This window comes from Puntigrus tetrazona, chromosome 14, assembly GCF_018831695.1.
Source record: "Puntigrus tetrazona isolate hp1 chromosome 14, ASM1883169v1, whole genome shotgun sequence".
Lineage (NCBI taxonomy): Eukaryota > Metazoa > Chordata > Actinopteri > Cypriniformes > Cyprinidae > Puntigrus > Puntigrus tetrazona.
This window is the reverse complement of record NC_056712.1, coordinates 5,120,150-5,143,430: the sequence shown is the minus strand read 5'-3', so window position 1 is coordinate 5,143,430 and position 23,281 is coordinate 5,120,150. Positions and strand designations below refer to the sequence as shown.

At 38.5% G+C, this 23,281-nt stretch overlaps 1 protein-coding gene across 6 annotated transcripts in view; it reads right to left on the bottom strand.

The window, feature by feature from the left end:
- The window catches only part of gria3b (glutamate receptor, ionotropic, AMPA 3b), a 94,770-nt gene that overhangs the window by 53,014 nt on the left and 18,475 nt on the right, over positions 1 to 23,281 (bottom strand). For all 6 annotated transcript variants that reach the window (XR_006252502.1, XM_043257023.1, XM_043257024.1 and 3 more), the window contains exon 3: positions 16,336 to 16,575. Coding sequence is in view for 5 of the 6 variants with exons in the window: in XM_043257023.1 (XP_043112958.1) it covers positions 16,336 to 16,575 (240 nt within the window). In the remaining variant the exon portion in view is untranslated. The remainder of the gene's footprint in view (positions 1 to 16,335; positions 16,576 to 23,281) is intronic.

The window sequence follows — 23,281 nt, the reverse complement described above, 5'->3', positions numbered from 1 at the left end:
GTTGTCTCACTATATGATGAATGCAGTTCGCTCAGACGCAGAAATCCAAGTGCAGGAATCCAGCAGTAAGTAAGCATCCTTTCCGCTGTACTCTTAACTAGATCTTAACAAGATGAAGTTTGAAGCATTACCCACGGAGGCTTAGCTGTAATTGAATTTAGTTGTTTCTAATCTCCTCTCTGCTCCTGTGCTCCTCGCGGTGGCTAATTGAAACGCCACGACCAGTATGGGCCGCATTTGTGATGCGAGCCGTGACGGCTGTGCCACCTCCGGAGCGCCGTTTGAGCGGGGTTGCTTAGCATCCGCTCTGTGACGGGGTTAGAACTCCCAGACAACTGAGAGATCTCACTGCCCGCTCTGAATGCATGATGAAGCTGAAATCATTCACGGCTCCAGGCTAAAGATATGACTGAACTCATCTGCTATGGTGCCGAAGGTGCTGGTTTTAAGGATGTCATTTCCTGTTTGATCAAACTTGCTTAGTATGGATTTTTAAAAGTGAAAAAAAAGCCCCTTAGACTAAAGGCCTATTGACAGGAATGAAGTATGTTGCAATAAATGTAACAACTGCTTCATTTATTTGTTATCAAAGTTAAAGGAATAGTTCACCCAAAAATTTAAATTTCGGCAAATTTTACTCACCTTCAAGCCATCCTAGTTGTATATGACTTTCATCTTTCAGTTTTTTATTTTTCCTGGCTCTTCCGAGCTTGCTGATGGTGGTGGATGGTGGCCATGATTTTGAAGCTCTGTAAATTGCACATATCTGCAAATACTGTGCCCGAAAATTAACCTATGCGTGCATGCACATCCCCGAGAGAGCATTTAGGCTGACCTCTGACTCTACGTATGACGCAGCTCACATCAGATATTATACATCAAGTCAGAAGTCAGCCAAGACCCGCTCTAGGGGAATCGCACTCGGCTCTTGCCAGAAGTCAGTTATTTAGGTTATCATTTTATAATTAGAAATATTTTTCTTCCAAAACTATCGATCTGCTTCAGAGGACATGTAATAATCCCCTAAGGCATGTAGGTTAGTTTTCTGAAGCAGTACTTATATATATATATCTGATTTATGGGACTTCGATATCATGGTCACCATACACCAGCATTGGCAAGCTTGGAAGAGCCAGGATTGTGTTGGTCTGAAAGAAGAAAGTCATATACAGCTAGGATGGAGTAAAATATGCCGTCAATTAAATTTTTGGGTGAGCTATTCCTTTGACGCTTCCGTTTTAGAATTTTCATTTTAATTAAAATATAACAAAATATAGATATTTCAGTGTTGTGCATTACCGTTCTGAAATAAGTATTTCTTAATGTAAATAAATGTCCCAGTCACGTTTTTTGTGAAACATTTACACTACCAGTAAAAGAAAGAAAGAAAAATAGTGTATATTTGCAATGCAATCTATACTCTATTTACCGCAAGAATCAATCATAACTGTTCAAAAATGTGTGATTCATGCACTTTTTAATATTATTTTGTGAAATATATTTATTTTTTACATACAAATATTTTTTCAAAATCAGTATTTTACGAAGATATTCCTGTTTTAAATAACAATGTTATATAATAATGCAATATTTAATGTATAATCTATATATTATATAAATATTATTTATACAATAAACAAAAACTAGTATAATTTTTGGACGTCCCTATCAAAACTTTATAGTTTATGGTTATTATCTTTGATGTAAAGGCTCTTAACCTTGAAAAAAAAGACCTAAATACAGTATTTCAAAGAAGTATTTGAGAAAAAAAGAATGTTGTGGGCTTATTTTGATCCCAGAACATTCCAGCAAGCTCATTACATGACGGATACAAGATTTGTACAGGCAAAACATTTACATCCGAAAACATGTTTGTGTGATTCTGTTTGGCATCATTAGTGGTGCAGAAATTACAGCTAACTGGAATAATTCAATATTAATTGGTTGTGTTTTTCGTAATTTGTACATTGCTCTGGATAAAAGCATCTGTGAATTTATGTATGTTAATATCTACTATCGCCTGCAGCTGAATCACCTCTGGAATAAACAGAACGCAGAATCCGTCAGGCGAGCGCTGGACTTCTTTTCGGGCCCGTGAGAGAGATCGTTCGGACACACCGAAGCGAGTTTCGCTTCTGCACCACGCGAACACCGGAGGAACAGGAAAAGACAATGTCATTGACTTTCAGTTAGTTTACTCATACTTCATGTTTCATTAGGCAGATATTGCTTTCTCCCGAGAACAGTAGCTCCCTGGGTTGTAGCTGGGAATGAGCGCACATTAATGAGCGACGTCTTCTTGGATACTTAATCTTCATAGTCCTCTGCCGCAGCCAAAATAAATACCATCTTATCGTTTGATGAGTGTTTGCTTCTGCTCACCTCACGCAAAGAGCGCATCTTTAATAATGCACGGATACCGACACGCACGGTTCGACCAAACTCCCCACCTCTCGTCGCATTGTGTAATAAAGAAGATAGATTGGACGTGTCCTAAGTGTGTTTTGCAGGAGCGGTTGAGGAGGGAGGGAGTCTTTGATGTGGCGTGTTTATTCTAATTAAAACCATCTCGAGCCAAGTACAGTTCTAATCGGCCAGACAGCCGATGCGAAAATCAAAATGCAAAGCAGCATGTCAAGCATATCTATAAAAGAGCATGCATGCAGCGGGGTGTAGGGGCTCTCAGCACTGTTTTTCATTTGCACAGCCTACAGACTGCTGGAGCCAGCGGGAACACACACACACACACATGCACAGGACAGTAAACACCTCCGCAAAAACACATAGCCCACACTTGTGGATGGATGCTATTCAATTATCTGTTACATCAGCCGTATGACTCATAAAATGATGTGAGCACACTTTTATTCCGGGCAAGAAAAAATATCAAGTCAATTTCAACATCTAATCTACCTCAGTGTACTTTTCGCTCCCCCTGAAAAAAAAAAAAAAAACATTGAATCAAAGGTTTAAAGAGTTTCAAGCTCCCTAGCAGCAACTGGAGCAAGATAATGCTTTTAATTTTTGATTCACGCGATTCCTGGAGTGTAATGTTTCTAAAGGGTAATGGTGAAATATTCCATTAGGAAGGAACAAACATGACAAAATACACAAAAGCAGCCTGAGCTCAACAAAATGTTAACATCATGCTGGGTTATCATTACCATCTCAGTTCAGTAAGAAAAACCCATTAAGAAAGAATGACTTAAAAATGATGGTTTTGTTTCCATTTATCCAAGGCTTAGCCGATCCAGCTTGGCTTCAAACCGAGCTCGGAGCACGCCTGCTAATACAGACATATGCAGTACGTATGGAGATACACAGGTGTCTCTGCAAAATAACCGCGAGGGAAGTTCATCACGTTAACTACAGACGTCTGTTTGCTTTGAAATGAAAGTCAGTTCCTTTGTTATTTTGTTGCCTAATGCCATGGCATTCATACTTGTTATGTGTGACTTTTTAGGGGCCAGTGAAATACGAAAATCCTGGAGCTATTATTAGCCAATCAGAGCCGTATGATGTCATCAACCCTCATCTAATTCCATAAAAACAAACTAAATATTAATTTGTACTGATTCATATCATTAGCCTTTGCACTCATTGATTGACTGATTGATATTTAGTATTTTTTTCTGATTTATGCCGTATTTGTAAGTCCAGCATTCAAACGTAAGCCCATGTATAGTGTTTACATCATTTAATTCCATTTTTAATTAAATAAGCTAAAAACGATTAAAGTGTCCATAGTTACAAGTAAGCCCCAGTAAATAAAGTTATTAACATATTCGCCTATTTAATTAAACCCCCTATGCTGCAGATGAATTACTAATTACATATGCAAATAAATATCACCTTGGTGAGGGTTTTGGGATCTAAAATGCAAAATAAAATCTAATCTAATAGTGTTTGCCCTGTGTGTGTTGTGAGCAAATGTCAACACTAATTCAACCCATGTGTTTGTTCAGTCTCATTAATCTGTTATTTTCATGCTTATTATGCAGATTGATACATGCCTCCTCATACCAGTGTCATATTAAGCTCTTTATAATTTCATTTCTTTATATATTTGTTCTCCGCGTGTCACATGTTTTCTTGATATATACAGCAGCATCACAGTAATCAGCTGAGCTAGAGCAGGTCATTTTGTCTTGTATAACATTTGTAAAGAAAAAAAAAAGTGCTCCCAGCAGTAATTTCATGGTTGCCGGAGCTGTTGGTGGGTAGGTGAGGGAACGGCCTTATTCCAGGTTCAGTTAGCGGCGGACATTACAAAGCAATCTGCCTGTTTCTTTATAGTTACCACTATACGTCTCTAAACACGCTTCTGACAAAAGACACATGCGCTCACCTTAGAATTGCTCTGAGCTGCTTTTCCACCTGGAAAGTAGAAAACTAGCTATTTGTCCTCTGAGGCGATATAACACATCGCTGCATTGAGTTTATCAAGACCGCTGTGGTGCCGCAGAGCAAAATAAAGGGCCTGTTTTTGTACGGTCCTTTTTAAAAATAAGCTTCTTTATGTCCTTAGGTCTTGTCTCAAGTGTCCTAAGCTGTCATTGTGTCACAGCTGATTAATTCTACCTCATGCATAATTTAGCCTCTGATGCAGTGGCACAGGAGATGCTCTGCTGTACAGCTGATCATTTTTGGGCTGTCACATCCGTGGACTTGAAAATCAATAATAGTCCTGGTCTTTAAACACATCCATTTGGTGAGACAAAGAACCCTCGGTGCGATGCCTGTCACTGTTCAACCCTGTTACCGTTTTCAGCTTTAGGAAAAAATGATACGGTAGCTAAAAACAATCATTTGGCCCTAAACTAGCAAATGTTCTAAATATAGCTGACTTAATTCGCAACCCGTTTATGCATGCACTGTACGCATGTGTTAATTCGTTATTTATTGTTTCTTGCTACAAAATAAACTGATAATACTAATTATGTACATTTGAAACTGTTTAGACCTGAAAGTAATAAGGTTGTAAATACTATTTATTTATTAATTTATTTTTGAAATAAGGTCTAGATTAGTTAAGCTACTTATTAAATCAAAACGGCGCACTTCTTTATGTGTAATTCAACCCTGTTACCCATCCCTGAATACTATATATAACTGTATTCTTTGTTTAATTGCATTCATTTAAATATTATCTTTATTCCATTTTTTGAATATAAAACAAACACGCAAATGAGCACTTGAGCTTCTTCAGACATTACCTTAACTGGGTTGAAAATAATAATTTACTTTCAAATTCAAAGGGTTTCGTAACCTTTACTTTGGACAGAATCCAACATATATTATTGTCTACATCAAAACCGTCCATCTTGATTTAAACATGGTTCACCGTTCAACCCTGTTACTATTTTTTTTCCCCCCTAAGATTTCCAATAACTACTAAGCATTATTTGGCTCGTGAGCGACAGCATAATACTAACTGCAAGCTTTTACACAAATTCCAACCCTGTTACCCATTTAACTGCATTATTTTAAACGTGTATTCAATGTTTCTTGCTAGAACATAGCATTCACACATTAGAAAGACTTTTATTTTGTACCCTTTCAGAATCGTTTTTTAGAATATAGAAAAGTGCACGTATGAACAGGGCTGTTAAAAATAGATGGAAGGGTAAGGGTTAAAAGGGCCGTCCCACTCAAAGCTGTTCATCGACAGGTGTGAACACGATACGGCCATTTCCTCTTCCTGAGGTTGACTAACGAAATAGAGCGATAATCTAACTAAGTGTGGTCATCTAATCATCCCATTCACAGGCGCCTTGGCCCCTGCACCGCCCATCTCTGCCAACTGTGCCAGGCGGCATTCATCCCCTGCGTTAAACTGAAAGCAGCTAAACAGGCTCATTATTGTGAATTATGGGAGTTTAATGCAGAGCCAATGGCCTTTCATTTAGAGCATCCTTTTGAGATTCTTCAGTGAGCTGCAGGGAAGGTCTCTGTGTTTCAACATTAAACCCATTCAAGGGCTTCCTTCCATTCACTGCATTCACAAGCACGTTCATCACTCCGCATTGTGCCTTTCCATTGATTTTGTCTGACACTGGCCACACTATGAAGTGCATGAAGTGACTCAAGGGTACCCCAGCAGCATAACTTACATTAATGGAGGCCATAAAATATGTATTTTTATATGTAGTTCATGTGGGGGATGTCTGACCTGTCTCCACGGCAGGTCGCTAAACTTAGCAGACCTCAGGAATAATTCATTCAGAAGCATCAGAAACTGTCAGTACAAATGCAAATGAACAATGTTACTGTTACGATTGCTGACAATCATTTACTACGACGACATCTGCCGTTAAATAGAGGTCATGGGAGTGTGCGCTACATCAGAGGAAAGTGAAGTGTACGAAAAAAAGCACTTCTGAAAATGGAGAACGGGGACCTGCAGTGCATAGATGCCTGGGATGCTATCATTAACCAAAAGTATCAAAAACACAGTTGTTCACACACACACACCCTCATACACACACACACACACACACACACACACACACACACACACACATATACATATATACACACATATATGAAAAGCTGACGTATATATGAATTGCATTCATATAAAATGAACAAAAAAAAATTTAATAATAAATAAATCACAAAATAAACTAAAACTAAAATAAAAAATGACATTAAAAAATAGAAATATTTTTATTAATGAATAAAATGTTCTATCTGGCCTGTTTTTGGGTTGATTCAGGAGTGTTGAATGGCCGTCGATGCCCTGGAGCCTTTATTTATATCAAATTGCAGAGAAGCCATGCATGATCTTACGCTCGTTTCTCAAATGTGTTTACGTGCGATTGAGAAAATGAACACATACACAAAGAAAACTATTTTTAACTTTATGAATCGCAAATGATCATGAAATTGTGCTTCAAATCCACCTTTTAATTCCCCCCCCTAATAAATGCCATTAGCTTTTAAAAACACATTCTCACTCCCAACTCGTCACATCTTGGTGGGTCTGCCATTGCTTTAAATAACAATCCTTTAACGTTGTTTAAAGATATCATATGGCATTAGAAGACTTAAAATGGAATTTGTGTTTGTAATACTTTTATACTGCTTTTTTATGTCAGTTTTTGTAATAAATACCTGTACTTTTATGTGTTTTATATTGTTCAGAAGTGGGTAGGTTTGTGGTTAGTCTATTTTTACAAATGCATGCAAACTATAAGATTAAGGCAAACTACTAAAATCAATGGAGGACCCTGGATGCTGAAAAATGATGCAAAAAGGCAACCCTAAAATGATGCTAATGTGGTACCTTGATTGTCAAAAAGACCTGACCAAGCGTCAATATGTGTTGGGAGAGGGAATGCGTTAAAAAGAAAACGTCCAAATCCTTGAGGAAGCCGAGAATTGCTTAAATTTGTTAAGAAAGAATTCGCTTAAAAAGTATATGCAGTCCTGCGACTCTGACAAAAGAAGAAGTGCATACGTCTGCTTAGACCCTGACCTGACGCTAAGCACATTTCCACATCAAAGAGCGTTTTTGTTCGTATACTGTAAGTGTTGGCTTGGATTTTTAGCGCAGCACGCTAGATCAAATTTTGGGGGAGGGGATGTGGTGCAGATATTTACCAGGCAAAAATATGTGAAAAAATGTGTCCCGTAAGGGCCAGGTGACAAATCCACCCCCTCCCAGAATCTCTTCAAAAATACCCACCAGCTCAGTTGTGGTTCCTCATGCGAATGGATAAAGCTCAGCTATCGTCAGGTCATTGATTACACACAGACTCAAGCATCGCATGCCTATTGATTTGTGGCATGTTGAAATGTTCACGGGTGGTTGGGTCATTTGAAGGACACTCACCAATTTGGGGGCAGTTGGGCTTTAATTGCCATGCACATATAAACCGCATCACATGCTGTTATATTGCTCATACCCTCGGCGTATGAGAGCATCGAGCCCCTGGTTGCAGCAAAAATGAACTCAAGAATCCTGCCAGTGGGACAAAACCGAAAAAAAATAGTCCGCTTGATGTATTTCTCTTCCGTGCATCCTAAATGTTTTTTATTCAAAATAATGATTTGTTGTTCAACATTTGTGATGTTTTTCTTCACCAACTGTGAAATATGGATTTTAATTGTGCTGCGGTGGGAGGAAAAAGCTCTCACGGTGGGAGGACTTGGCTTCTCTGTTTTATTTACCCTAATGAAAAGCTTTTAGTCAATAAAGGAAGGATATTGCTGGATTTAGCCTGACACACATCACAAACCATCTTCACTTACAAGTCCTGCCATGCAATATTGAGTGCTGTTGTCTTGGGCTTGGTAACGGTTCATCGCACAAGGCTTCTGAGAAAAATGCTGGCCATTTTCTTTCTGCCTGACCAGAATTTACATTTAAATAGTAGTGTTAAAGGGATAGTGCACCAAAAAGAACCCCCCCCCAAAAAACAAATCAAAACAGCTGAATTTTGTCAAAAGCTGCAAGACTTCAACACATAGCGACAAGTTGTTACGTTCTGCCTGCGGTAGTTAACAGCCTAATGGAGTGGCAATGACTTCAATTTTAGTTTGTGCACTAGTCATTCGGACTACTATTATAATATTTTTATCTTGCATTTGCATGTTTTGAAGCATGAAAGCTCCAGTCTCTTCATTGGAACTGCATGAGAATGAATAAATGATGACAGGTTTTAATTTCCGGTCAAACTATCCCTTTAAAACAAATCTAAACTCCCTGTTCTCCATCCATTCATTTCCGTACGTACGCTGCATATGTTCTAGAATATATATGTAATTCATCGCCTTCCAAACAAACAGATCCAGATCCCAGCTCAGTGAATGATCTGTTTATCAGGACATTTCACATTTGGTTCTGGCTGTATCAGTCATTTGTTAAACAGTTAATCGTTGTGGGCACGCTTTAGCACGGGCCAGTGAAATCTTATTTCTCCATAGCTGCTGCAAATGAAAAATGATAAATTTGTTTTTTCATTGAACAAGCCTTGTATTGACAGTTGAGGCAGTGCTCAGTAGTTGTGTATGTGTGCATTATGCAGATTAGTGTTTTCTATTGCACATCACCCCAACCCCCCATGCACACACACACACACACACACACACACACACACACACACATTCAGTAATGGATTGCAGTCATTACACTGAAGATGTTCTCATGCCAGCTGTATCGCTCGCAAACTCCACACAGCCTCATAACACAGACATTATACGGGAGTTGTTTATGCAAGGGGTAGTGTAAATTCATTACAAGTGAGAAAACAATCACATGAAATAATGACAAATGTTACGTATCACCCAAATCTACATTTTAAATGTATGCATATAGTTCAGATTTACTATAACCAGACGCATGCTACTCGTTCGTTGAGGGATGTGCAAACAACACTGCAGACCTCAAACCTATTTATAATATATTATATTACACTGCAGTAGGATTTTTTTACATTTCCGAAAGAATTCCCTATACTCAAAAAGACCGCAGAGACTCTTTATTGACACCAATGGTTTTGTGAGGAACCAGGTTTGAAGGAAAAAGGTTCTTCAAATATTCTCAGTAAGAAAATGTCTGCTTAAAGGTTTTTCGGAGAACCAAAAATGGTTCTTTAATGACAAAATCCTTTATTTTTAAGAGTACAGCGGCAGCAGTAACAACTGTTGTCTATTTAAAGGCATTTTTACATGCAGCATAATATATCAAGATGTCAAAACGTTCACCATCATTACTCCAGAAAATTAAAGATTGTTATTAATGAAAGAAAGGAATCATTAAGTAATCAATGAAAGTTTAACGATTCTCTGTGATTTATTATTTGTATTTACCATTCTTTACAGAATTTTCAATAAGGTTTGCAGCCCCTTCAAAAAAACAACAAGAAAAACAAATTCATGTCAAATTGTATACACTACTTTGTGTATCCATGACATGCTTTTGGCTGAAATGATTGCTTCGGTGTTTCAAGACTGAACCGTAGCCATGCCCTGATTATGCTGCATATCATTGACCGGACTGTATGATATGCAGGCATTGATCAGGGTGCAGAGGCTGATGAAGGTAGACTGCAATCTTTTCTCTCACTCCACAGACACTAGTCATACAGCGGATGAGGTGAAGATAGCCAAGATCCTGCTCTGATGATGCATGCTCTGAACCTAAATAGAAGACTGGTGGGTCTCTTCTGCTGAATGCAACTTGTCTTTCTTTTTCCAAAATTGCCAGTCACAAATGTCAAACGAAAGAAAAAGTGCTTTCATACTGTCAGAAGCCCACTGGGATACTTTTCTCCTCTTCTGTTTCTAGAAGACAGTCTTTTCATGGGATTCGCTGTTCATAAAATAGAATTGAATTTAAATTGAATCGGCCATGCCTCACATGACAAAATGACAGGAAGACGAATTCAATTGCAAGAAATTTTGCGCAAATTGTTGATTCTATTTTGTATTCAAAATGTGTATACTTTCAAATCTGGGATTAAATTGGAATTAGAACTTTGTGAGTGGAAGAGAACAGGCAGCATACAAAACACACGGAGCTGGCGAGAGAAAGGAAAAGAGTGTACACACACGAGATGGAAACAATGAAGAAAGCATATAAGAGCGAGAATTCAAGCAATATAGTGGCCATGATGGAGCCTGAGTGAGGGAGAGAGAGCCACCGAACCCCATAAATCAAGTGGCAGTGAGTGTGCTGAATCAGGGACATGAGGTAAGGTTGATTGTGCCTGCGAGAGACAATAAACCCTGTAATCATCCGTCTCTGCTGCACAAGCCTGGCAATTATCTGCCCATACCTGACCGCCACTTCAGAAAGGGCAAAATCCATCTCACTTCTTCCCCACTGCTCCCACACACACAGCTTCTTCTCTTTTACTTGCATGCATACAGCGGAGAAATATATTCACATCTCAACTTGTGTCAAGGAGAAACTTAGAGTCTGCAGGAATAAAGAAGACTTCTAGTGTCGCTTGGTTTGTTTCATCTGAAGGCCAAAACATAGTCGGCACAAGTATGCAGATGCAGCCCAGAATGTTTACCCAAACGCACTCTTGCCATAAAGCCCTATTATATATCATCCAAAATGCGGCAACTTAGACAGGAAGAGAGTGTCTGACTGACATGCAAAGCAACCTGCCGGTTTGTTTTGGCTTAATGAGATTTTTAGAGATTACTTTTTTTTTTAAAAGGAAATACACGGATTCGAAACTGAATTAATGAATGAACTCACATACCTAAAACAAAGCAGTTTACCCTTCTGCTCATAGGTAACTAGTTAAGTGCCTTAAATAAAACTTGAATATTGCAAACTGTAGAACTGTTTAATAATGTTTGCTTTGCTTGTCTCATACATGTCATCTTCTCACTATCTGTCCTTTGCATGAGACGAATAATTGCTTTTATTGAGTTGATGCGTGCCGGGGGGGAAGACAGGGGTTTGCTATTATCCTAGAAATGTTCCTGTAGCAGAAGCACGGGTTTACTCCTAGATTCATAGCTAAGTGGATATACATACACTCTCAGAATTAAAGGTACAGAAGCTGTCACTGGATACATACGATAGCATTCTTCTGTTCTTTGGATAATAGTCACCATCTTGTTGGTTCATTAAATCAAATGCTCTGCAAACGCTGCGGGTGTCACGATGATCGCAGGCACAAAGGTGCAGCTTTAATTTAACCTAGCTATTTATTAGCTAAAATTAGCCCGCTTACAGATCATAATTTCATGTAATATTAAGTTCTGTTCGTGCAAAATTGGTGATATTTGAGTGGGTGAGTTGTTTACTTTGTAATTAGTCTTTCCATTTGCATCAGTTTGACCCATCCATAATGATTTGCAGACCGAGTGTAAGCATTACCACACTGACAGGGCCAATGAACCAATATTCCAGAGCCTAATGAGCCAAACATAGGCACTGCCTCATGTCACATGACTTCTCACTTGTATCAGGTTGTTCACCCCCTCACATTCATTACAAACTACAATTGCTCAAACTATCTAATCCTTAATAGGCTTATTATAAATATGTGCCTCTGAATTGCAGAAAAACTCCAAAAACATACATTATGTGAGAACTGCTGCAGTTTCCAGTTGAAATGGACACTAGGCAGCAAATCAAAGTTTGATTTACAGGGCCAGAGTTTTGATCAAGCCTAATTTCTCCCAACATTATGACTTCAGAACAATTTTAACGTGCAGTGAGATTTGAAAACGGATATTTTGAAAATGACAATTACATATACAGCTTCATATGAATCGGTTTTCCAGCACAGGCTTGTTTGGTAGCTCACACGATATTGCAATTGTCAGGGTTTGCTTTTGTTAAGAGTTGTTCTGTAATATCAGTGTTACAGAAACGACACCACAAGCACATATTTCCAATAAGCCTGAGTTGATATAATCTCAAATTTTGCTATATAAATGTTATTTAGTTTTTGTACGGCTGATTTTTTTCAGCAGGCACTGCTTTCCTGCCTCTTTAAAGAAAACATCTCAGGATGTGTTCCTTGTTACGTTCCTGTCAAACAAACAGAGTGTTAAATCTATCCAACATTCTGTCCCGATCCCAGACTAACACAGACAATCAGAGGAATATGGCTTAACCTTACCCTACTGATCCAGAAACATTTTTACTTGGCTGTTAGTTGATCTTGGAACTAAGTACTTAACTGTAAACTGTACTTAAATTAGCTAATGAAAAAATAATCCTTTAGATGGAATTAGATGGCGACCCATGCCAAAAACGAATAAACATCTTTGGCCAGCATCTCAGTGGCGTAACCATCCATGTCGCGTCAGGGTCATGTCATTTGATGTACGTGTCCATGTGATGTGCCAAGTGTCAACTTGACTCGAGGTTCCTGATGAAGTGCTTTAATAAACTCTCTTAATCCTCTCCTGGGGTTCCAGTAATAAGGATTACATTTCACTACTGCCTTTAAGGGAGGGATGTTGGCTGGGCATGAGGCTTAGCTTAAATCTAAGCCAATAATCTGAGCGAGAAGCTATAGTGTTTTAATGCAACATAATTACTATGTTATGGGTTTGGCTGTCTAGCATTAGATGCAGGTGCCTGCTGTAATTAGTAATGATTTAGGCTGTCATTATGACACGTTCATTTAGTTTTCATTATTAAGTTCATTATTTAAAACATAAATGCTTTAAATCACACTCCTTATCACTATACAAATTCATTCATAAGCCATTGGAAAATCTAACCCTAAAGTAGGCCCTATTAGACAAGCTTGTCTATCAAGAATTTGTGATCTTCATTTAGTTTTTTTTTTTTTTTTTTTTGAAAATATTGTTATGTGATTAACTGCAATCACTATAAAAAAGCGGGTTGTCACAATATATTGCAATAGCAATTGTAGCATCTGTTTTAAACTCCAAAACAGTAGGAGGCAGTATCACACCTCAATGCCGTTTGCCACACATCAGAATAAATGAAGAAGATCCATTGTGCATCTACTACCACGGCTCATCTTTATGGAATCTGTAAAATTACAGGTTGTTAGATATCCCATTCTACAGAAAAAATGCCAATCAGCTGCATTTGTTGTATACAGTTATGGCTACAAAATATCTCAATCTCACCCTTACACTAAAAGGGTGTTTTCCACATACTTTTTAAAGCCTTTCCTCCATCATTGATTATGTTGCATAAGACCCAATACTGGCAAACCCTTGCAATTGGTTGAACTGTAACATCCTAAATCAATTGGAATCTGCTATGGAGTAGAATTGGATTGAACATCTGTCCATAATAACTTGAAAGGTTAACAAGTGTGTTCTAAAAAGCGAAGTGGAACACGCCCCTATATTGAATGTGAGGTTACACTTTATTTTGATAACCCACTTTAGACAGTCTACTAACTATTTGTAACTACATGTCAACTAATTCTCATTAAATTGTAACTGCATGTCTATGACTCTCGGAGTAGACTGTTAGGGTAGTTTTAGGGTTTGTAGAATAAGTTGGCATGTACTTTTCTAAGAGTCAGTATGTTGTGGACCTTTCAAAATAAAGTCTACTAATACTAATCACTGCTAGTTGACACATAGTTGCAAAGTTACTTACTGTTAGTAGAATGCCTAAAGTGGACTATTGAAATTAGGTGTTATCGAATGTAAGAAAAAAAGACAAAAATAAATAAAGGTAAAGATGGAATTTGTATAGATACCACAATACTGGAGTTATTGCAGATTCTTTGGTGACTGTAATTGCGTATAGAAAATCTGGTATTGTGACAGCCCTACATCATATCATGTATGTTAATGTGATTTGATTAAAATGCCAATCAATTTACATAATGTCCTTGGTTACATGTCCTGGAGTTTGAGAGATATGCTAAAACTGCTCTTTGTATTGTCTTCTACTGAACTGAGAAGCTCCTTGGCAACTTACAGGAAACGACCTTTAAATCACAGTGAAACAAATCCAGGCGGAAGCTGCTATGAAGGACACATTGGGATGGTAAGGAGGGGGGAATCATTGAGCTCTCTGAGCTAGCTCTGTGTCTCATCTAATTAGCGATGCATTTTGCGGGAAAAACCATTGTGAACTCAACCGCAGGATGCTAGCGGGCTTTAATGGGACCCGAAATGCCAGTGTCACCGCCTCAAGCTTGTGTGCCGCCATGAGATGCTTTGACTCATCGCAGATTTCCTCAACAGAAAGCACTCGAGTTTAATTAATTGCTCAATCCGTCTGAGATGAGCGATGGGAAATGATGATTTCCTTGCGAGTGAATGAATGGTTAAATGGGACACGGTGCAGAAAGGCGAATGGTGGAACGTCGAAGCCGAAACCACGGCGCAGATGTTGTGACTGCCGCAGAGGAGTTGACTGCAGTGCCGTCTATAAAGTACGGGAAGAGCAGAATCATTGGCCAGGTGTCTTCTGGGTCAAATGGAGATTGTGACCTCTTCATGATTAGTAAACACAAACCATGGCCCAAGAACAGGTGTGCTCGGGGAAGGGGGGTGACGAGACATCAGCACTGTTATGGCTATGCATTTTAATTTGGCAAGAAAGACATTTTAGCATGCAATTGTTTTACTGCCACTCCTCAAATTTTTCATTTACAATGTCATTATTTGCTCACCCCAGCGCTAGACTTGTATGCATTTCTTTTTTCAGTACAACACAAAAGGAGATGTTTAGTGGGATATTGATATGACTATATGTGCACTAGATTTGTTAACCAACAATGACGAGCAACAAAATTTGGTTTCTATTTCAATGATGTTGTGGCTGACAGGTCAGGAAATTATTGTTTTGTATAATATTAAAATGATTTAATCTGACTTTGTATGTAATTATGCATGGTTATTTATTTTTTAAGCCATGATTGACAATTAACCTCAAAACTTAAAATCTGTGAACTCTATTCAAACAAATGCGTATATTTTGTTACTAACACTGTATCAGTCGCTGAATAACTTTTTAGAAAAATGTCAAAATTGTTTTATTATTATTAATTTATGTAAATGTCCATTTCACAGCAAGTGTGAAAAAGCAGTGCGTTTGCAGAGAAAGTCCATCAACACGCTCTTTTGATTGGCTGTCATTTGTGATTCAATGAAGTCACATTGTGTCTGATTAGCACATAGTGCTGGCAAAATGATATTTAACTCATTAGTCATTGACAATCTTGCTGTTTCTCTCAATTCTCAGTTGCATTTCCAAAATGGCGCAACTTGAATTAATTTTTAATGAATAATCAATTCGGTTTTTTTTCTGTTGGACAAATGCTGGGTTAAATTCAACCCAGCGCTGGGTAAAATATGGACAAACTCAGCAAGTGGGTTGTTTTCAACCAACAGTTGGGTTAAACGTTTAAACATTTTTCATTGTATGGGAAACATGAATCTTCTTCAGAACTGTCTCTTTAAGAAAAGATTGAATTGTGGGTGAGTAAATGAAGACACAGTTTTCATATTAGGGCGAGCCATTCCTTTAAAATAGCTACATGTGTTTTATGAAGTATTCGGAATCAATATTCCTGTTCAGTTCTAATGCAGATCAACTGTATTCGGAAGGTAAAGTGATCTATTTAATAAGCAAAGTATTTTAGGGCCCCAAATTCGTCTATGCGACTCAGAACTGGGGCACATCAGATCTAAATTCATCACGTATCCAGAGATATCTGGACCTTTGCACCAGCACTGCAGGCGCTCTATCCAGACCCCAAGGACTCAAATGGGGCATCCATCCTCCATCATGCCCTGCTCCTTATGTGCTACAAACCCAGCAAAAAAACAATTCAAATCAGCACTAACTCTAGCTCATCTAGGCCGACCATTTTGTTCGGTGTTCCACAGGTAGCTGAGAGAACTTACCTCTGTCTGTGTCATAGAGGTAGACAAACTTGTCCCACTTGTAGTGAGACAGGAGACTCAGGACGGCGCCCTTCAACGGAGGGCGCATCTGGATGACAAACTGCACGTCTGAGTCGATGGGGTAGCTGGGTGTGACGAAGGAGGTGTGCAGGGCCCCGCAGAAGGAGGTCAGCGTGTTCATGGACTTCTTGTCATAGAAGCCAAAGATGGCATAGACTCCTCTGGAGAACTGTGAACAAACTGGAATCAGAGCAAGACAAGTTTGGTTAGTTCATGACACAATAAACAGTAGAAAAGTAAAGCAATCCTACTAGATGGAACCCAATGATGTTGGCATGTGAATAATTGCAATAATTGAAAAATCTGTACAAACATGGAAATTTGTTTTGACTGCATGAATATAAGTGGAGAAATAATTGCATTATTTCCAGCAGATGAAAGTGCTGTGTTGCGTCTGACAGTGAGAACCCATCAACGCTCCTTTGCCTTAAACAAAACCCGAAACTTCACGTCTGATCGGCTGTTCCTTATTCGCCCAAAACACTTGAAGCAAACAAAGCATAATTATGCACATCCCTGTGAACTGATAACATCCAATTACTGACACAGAAATGTAACGGTTTGCAGAGAACCTCTGCTCATCTGAGTTATTATAGTATTTGGCCAGGGGCAACAACATGGTTAGTTTTGTATGCAAGAATTAGTAATACGAATTTCTATATTAATATAGATGCTAACTGTTAAAAGACATTTAAAAATGCCAATTTTACAAACAGTCATGCGATCTTTGGCTAAATTAACAGAATGTAAGAAAAAGCATCCAAAGTGGTTGACCAGCAATAGCATCGCAATGTTCATAATTAACTACTGGCTGATGAAATTCTGTGAAAAAAATCTAGTTACCACCACATGTAGACATAAGTGGACTCCTACAAAACATTAACACCTCAGCCCTGCTTTACTTCAACAACAGTATGATTGTTAATGTTACAAAAGCACCTCTAAAAAGCCCATTCAACTAATTCTTAATATAGTTGTTTTAAACAATTTCAGCCCTTTTGCTGACTCCCAGCAGACTGAACCTCTGAATTAGACCACTCATACCTTCAACCACAACCTTTCTCTAAAGTCCCTTCCTTAGACATGTCAGCCGACTGCAATGGCCAAAATTATTCAGTCAGTGTTTTTTTCTCTCAATTTTTGTTAATGTGAAAGAGAGACAGCATCCAGAAAAATGAAAAAGTAACATGAGCTGCTCATTAAGAAAAATAAGATCTATTTGTGCCACATTGGAAGTATATATTATTAAAAAAAAAACTTTAAAAAGTATGTATATAGATGACTGACGTTAAACAGGAACATTTTATCAATCTTATAAACTTGTCGTCAAAGGTTCTTGTTTGAAATAACCTACTAAGTGGACCGGATTTTACGCCTATAACCAAAAGTCTAATTAAGGTGGTGATTCCAAAATCTTAGTCTTCTCTGCTGCTCAACAGCTGGTCATCCACACAGCTGCATTACTCTGGCACATATGTGGGATAACAGGCCTGCAGTGGAGTGACAATTATACTGTGCAGGGCCTAGTCAAGCTGCCCGTCTCTTCACCAGCTCTGTTGGCCTTCAACATTTCCCACAGTTTACTCTTAATTTGGTCCAGTTCTGACACAGCATTTCTCCTGAGGCATAGGAGCTGGCTGCTTCCCTTCCATCAGTTGTCCTGGACTTATTAGGAGAGGCTTTGAACAAACTCAAACCAAATACATAAATTATGTCAGATGCCTCTGCATGCAGTCGTCTCTCAATTCCAACTAAAGCCTGCTTGTGTTGGCCTGTCTACCCCAACCATCTGGATGTTTCCCTAAGCTTACTTGTTTCAGGCCTGGCACCTTTCTCTTCCTGAATATCTCTCTTCTCAAATCATAACTCTCAGTATCACTCAAACTATGTTTGTGTTTTACAAAGCACAAAGTGCACACAAGTAGTGTTATTTTTTCCAAAAGCCTCATTATCAAAGTATTATGAAAATTATACTACTTAAATTAGCAGCATTGAACTACTCTTAAGACCATTTGTTCCAATTTAAGTGGTAAAAAAGGACAAAATAACAAGTTGGACAATACTGCAAAATATGTTTTTGAACATTAATGCCACAGGTTTTCTTGTCAATTCTACGTTATAAATTAGGACAAAAAAGGCGGAAAAAAATCACAGGCCTCGTTTCTTAAGTTATTTTGCAAATGACTGATTATGAAAATTAATTTTTCCGCCAAACAGAATTTCTTGGATTTCCATGCACTCAATGTTATACGCTCGGGGCACTATTGCACATAAAAAACAAAGGTGAGGAAGATGTAGAAACAATCTCATATGCATATTTAAAATAACGCAGTCATCAACAGTAAACCACATATAAATGAAAACTGCATAACGTTACTGAGAGAGATGTCAGTGAAAGTGTGCTGATGGAAGTCCTCTACTGCCATATAAGTCATATTTTTGGTTTGATCGTCATAAAGAATATGACCCAGATGCAGTATTGCGATGTAATTGTCTTGTTTTTTAAAGGTACACATTTAAATGTTGAAAGAATGCTTGAAAAAAGAATGCTTGAAGCTGGATTAATTTTTATTTATTTATTTCCTTTTTTCTTGTTTTCAAAAACATAAGATCCTGCGATATTACATCTATGATGATTTTATGAACTATTTGAAAAGTTAAAGTTTGGGGTGAATTACCTTTCAATTAATACTATATAATACATAATTATATTGAGTTTCATCTAAAACCCCAATTTGCGTTTTGGAAACCCTTGTGGGTTTGAGTAATTAATTGCAAAAATTAGCTTTTTAACATTAACCAAAGAGCAAGGTTTGCAACATTATAGGGAGACCCGGCATGAGTAAATTGAACATTGACGTTCTTGAACATTTCTGAACATTAATTTATTTTTCACCAGCGTGAAGTACAGTGTTTGTACTCTGGTCTTGCTTCATTCCTTAAAGTAATTCCATGAGATTGAGACAAATCTCAGTGCTTGGAGTCACTACGATCCCTGTTTTCAAGCGCAAGCATTGCCTCATTGCTTTTCATTACGCAGAGAGTCCTAGCATGTCACGTCAGATTTTGATAACGTGTTTACTCCGGTGGACGCGGGGCATGCAGCTGGGCTCATTGCAGCTCAGGGAACAGTGCTAAGCAATGTTAACGGCTCTCTGAATGGCTGAAGGATCCTTCCATCTTTACCTTCTCGCCCCCGAGCAGCTAGCGCTCTCATTACCGCGCACTCGTCAAAACACACGCCGCGCCTTCATTCTGCTAATCAGGACTCTCTCTGCACTGCAGCAGGAACAATGCATTTCCACATGCCTGACTGCTCCAAATGACCGTGAGGCCACTGGTGTTGAAATGATAAGGACCATTAGAAAAGGCTCCATCCCAACGGCTGCGTTCGGGACTGAAATAATGTAATCGCAGTGTCATGCACTTGAAGCCATCTTTCGCCACCATGATTGTACATGGCCCAGAGACCTAAAGCACATCGCTGCAAATGTCAGAGTCGATCATCCAGCTTTCGGTATTCACTGTCCTCTCCTGTCCTTATTCCTCTCTCTCTTCTCATCTTGTTCTACCGCTTCTGCTATTCCACCCCCATCCCTACAAACACCCCCAACCCCTCAACAACACTCTCATAGGAAGATAGTCCTCTGGGGGTTTGAGCAAGTAATTGTATCTGCTCTTGCGAGGAGACATGTGAAGTCCTTCAAACTGTTTATTCAAAATGCCAGCTGAAAACAAGGATCCCTGTCCCCCTAATGATGGGATGTGTCTTTGAAAGGCAAACGTTTTCGGATTCTGCATCCTCTTGCATGCACACACGTATATTTCCCACTGCATTTATTGCACTTTCCATTTTCAGTTATTGCACATAATATATCTTTTGGCAGTTTTGATGTTCATGGTTACTAACTGGCTCAAAACAATAGATGCATTGTCTTTGCACTGCGTACCGTACAATGGCAGCATCCTGAGGAAAGTGCAACCCGATACTTGACTTAGTTCGAATCAACACTCACACACTATATAGTATTTTCAGCTTACAGCTGAATCCGAGTTGAGCGTTTACGCTTATTGCAATACATAAAAATAAACGGTCTCACTGAATTTAATTATCTTAAAAGAATATACATGTCTTAGAATTTGGTGGGAAAATATATATAATTTTCGTTTAATTGTTAACACCAGTCTGTGCCAGGTGTTGCTTAACAACGCTGTCTAGGCATGCAGCTTACTAAGCTTTAGGATAGAGTCATCGTGTCTTGCTCTCCTGTCCAAGGGCCATGACTCACAGCACCAATTCCAACCCCCCATACACACATACACGTATACACACATACACACAATGTACCATAAGTCTTCTCTAGGCCCTTCGGCTTCATGTGACATCAGCAGTCGGTATAGTCCATGACTAATCAGTTAGTCAATATCATGGTTATTTGTCCTGCTCTTTGTAGAGCATCTCACAATGGCATCTATGAAAATGTTGAACAAATGGGAAACATAGTGTTAAAATATTTACATTGGGATTCAGTTTTCATAACCCTAAGCAACGCTTATGCACAGAAAGCAGTGCATAATGCTCTTATGTACATTGTATGTACTTTTGACATTGTAATCGTATGTCTGTTGTAAATCCTAATAAAATAACGTGCTTTCTAAAAATGTTAGCATGGCGATGAACAATATAATATTTGCCAATTGCAGATTTTAACACAAAATCAAGAAAAATCTGCATTATTTTTGGCGGCTGGCTTATTTGTCTTATTTCAGCAATATTAGCAAAACAAAATCCATAATTCAGAGGCCAGGCTAAATTATTCAATATGTGTTCAACTGTATGGTGCCACTGTATTGCTCTATAGAGAACACATTCATGACCTACATTAAAAACCTGTTCACTTTCAAAAGGATGCATATAATCTTAATCACTGCCTGAAGAAGAAAAAGGGTCTTTGCCTGAGGTTAATGCATTAATTTATTAGCTTCCATTGATTTGTATCTTGTTTCACAATGTTCTGGGAATCATGGCTTTGTAATCATTAGAAATATCTAGATATGTTCAGCCTTTGTATGCCTCCGAGAAAGAGAAAGGTCATTTTTACCGGAATATTATCAATACAACAAACTGTTTTTCTTATTCCTGTTTGTGGTGAAGTCATCAGAAGCACTATTTCAGCAGGATAACAGGTGTTTTTTACAAGGACAGTGCGACCAACTACACTGTATATTACACAAATATAGTGGGCCATATATAAATTATACACAAATACTTTTCCACAATGCCTCTCATCATGTATTTATGTCAGTCCAAACTCAAATGACTTCCTTCCTTCTTTTAAAGAATCTGCTATTTTTTCATTCAGTGAAAATTAATAGATATTTGGATATATTTCCATGCATAAAAAATGGCAAAGCATCATAAAAGTACAAAACTGGTTTTCAAAAAGTGTCAGCTAATGTATCAAGGTAAGAAATCCGCTTAAAGATGAAGTGTTTAATTTCATAATTTCACCCCAAACTCATCGCATCGGTTAACCCAGCCACTCCAGCAAACAGACCAATGTTTAGAAAGCATAGAGCCACAGTGTCATAGTGTCTACTCTCTTAAATTAACCTACAAATTACTTATTACAGTTGTCTCTGCGCATTAAACAAGAATAGGACAAAGTGTTCTAACACACAAAGACCGTACACATAACCTTTAAATGTTATCTTTCCTTGTAAAAAGTATAACAGTCTCTGCACAGAAGAAGCAATGACCACCAATTCCAACAAATAAGGAATGTGAACGTGCTGTTAATTCACTTTAGAATTTTCTGCAATCCACTGTTATAGCATTTTGACGTTTCTGCTAGAATATCCAACAAATCATGCATTCTCCACAGAGGAAATGTATTACAAGGGCAATGGTTGCAACAATCTCCTTCTACTTCTTTTCCCCCTTGGGGGTTTATGACTGGGGTTGATGCATGTACAGCTTATGATATTCTGTAATTGGATTTTCAGAAAGCTGTTGACAAAGTCTCCCACAACTGCCTAATCCCCAATCAGCAGTGCAGCGCTGAGCATGTTCCTATAGCTGGGTAGAGAGCAACAGAAGCATGCAGCCCAGAGATGCCATTGTAATATCAAATGGCATGAGGGGGTGCTGTGGATTTACTGTAGCATTTGACAAAACACAGCACATTTTTCAGGGTGTGCAATAAACACAGATAATCTCAAGAAAGCACTAGGGAGAACATGCTATAATCTAACTTGTATCTACAAGATAGTGTAGCAGGTAATGAAGCCAGTGATACTCGCTGACATTGAAACCAATTACTCTTTCCCAGAGACTGATGATAGTTATCAGTGAAAAACTTACAAAAGTAAGTGTTAGATGGTAATACCACTATACTGAATGCTTATTTTTATATCTCATTGTATTTACAGTATACAGCAATTCAAAGTACTCGGGTGGTACTAAAAGTAAAACAATGTGCAATTTTTTCACCAGAATTAAAAAATCGTGCTGCGTGGCATTTACTTTTCGTTAAGCAACTGCTTCCTTAATGACCAGAAGCCGGCTGAAATCACTGAATGAGACCGTTCACACATGCAAGATTTCAGGGCGGTTTGTTGTGAGGGATTTTAATGCAATTTCTGTCACGTACACAAAAAGAAGAGACCTTGGACTGAGCGTTTCTAGCAGCTAACTTCAGCATATCAGGCTAGTCGCCCCCGTAGCAGGAGCTGGAGTGGGCAGCGAGCTTCGCTGAGGAGAGAGCTCAGGGGAAGTAGTCAAGGAGGCCATTTGCAAATCGCCTCTTCCTCTGGGTAACTTAGCTGCAGTTTCCAAGAGAGGCCATTTTCAAAGGGGAGAGACGAGAACTGTGGGTGGTGTGTG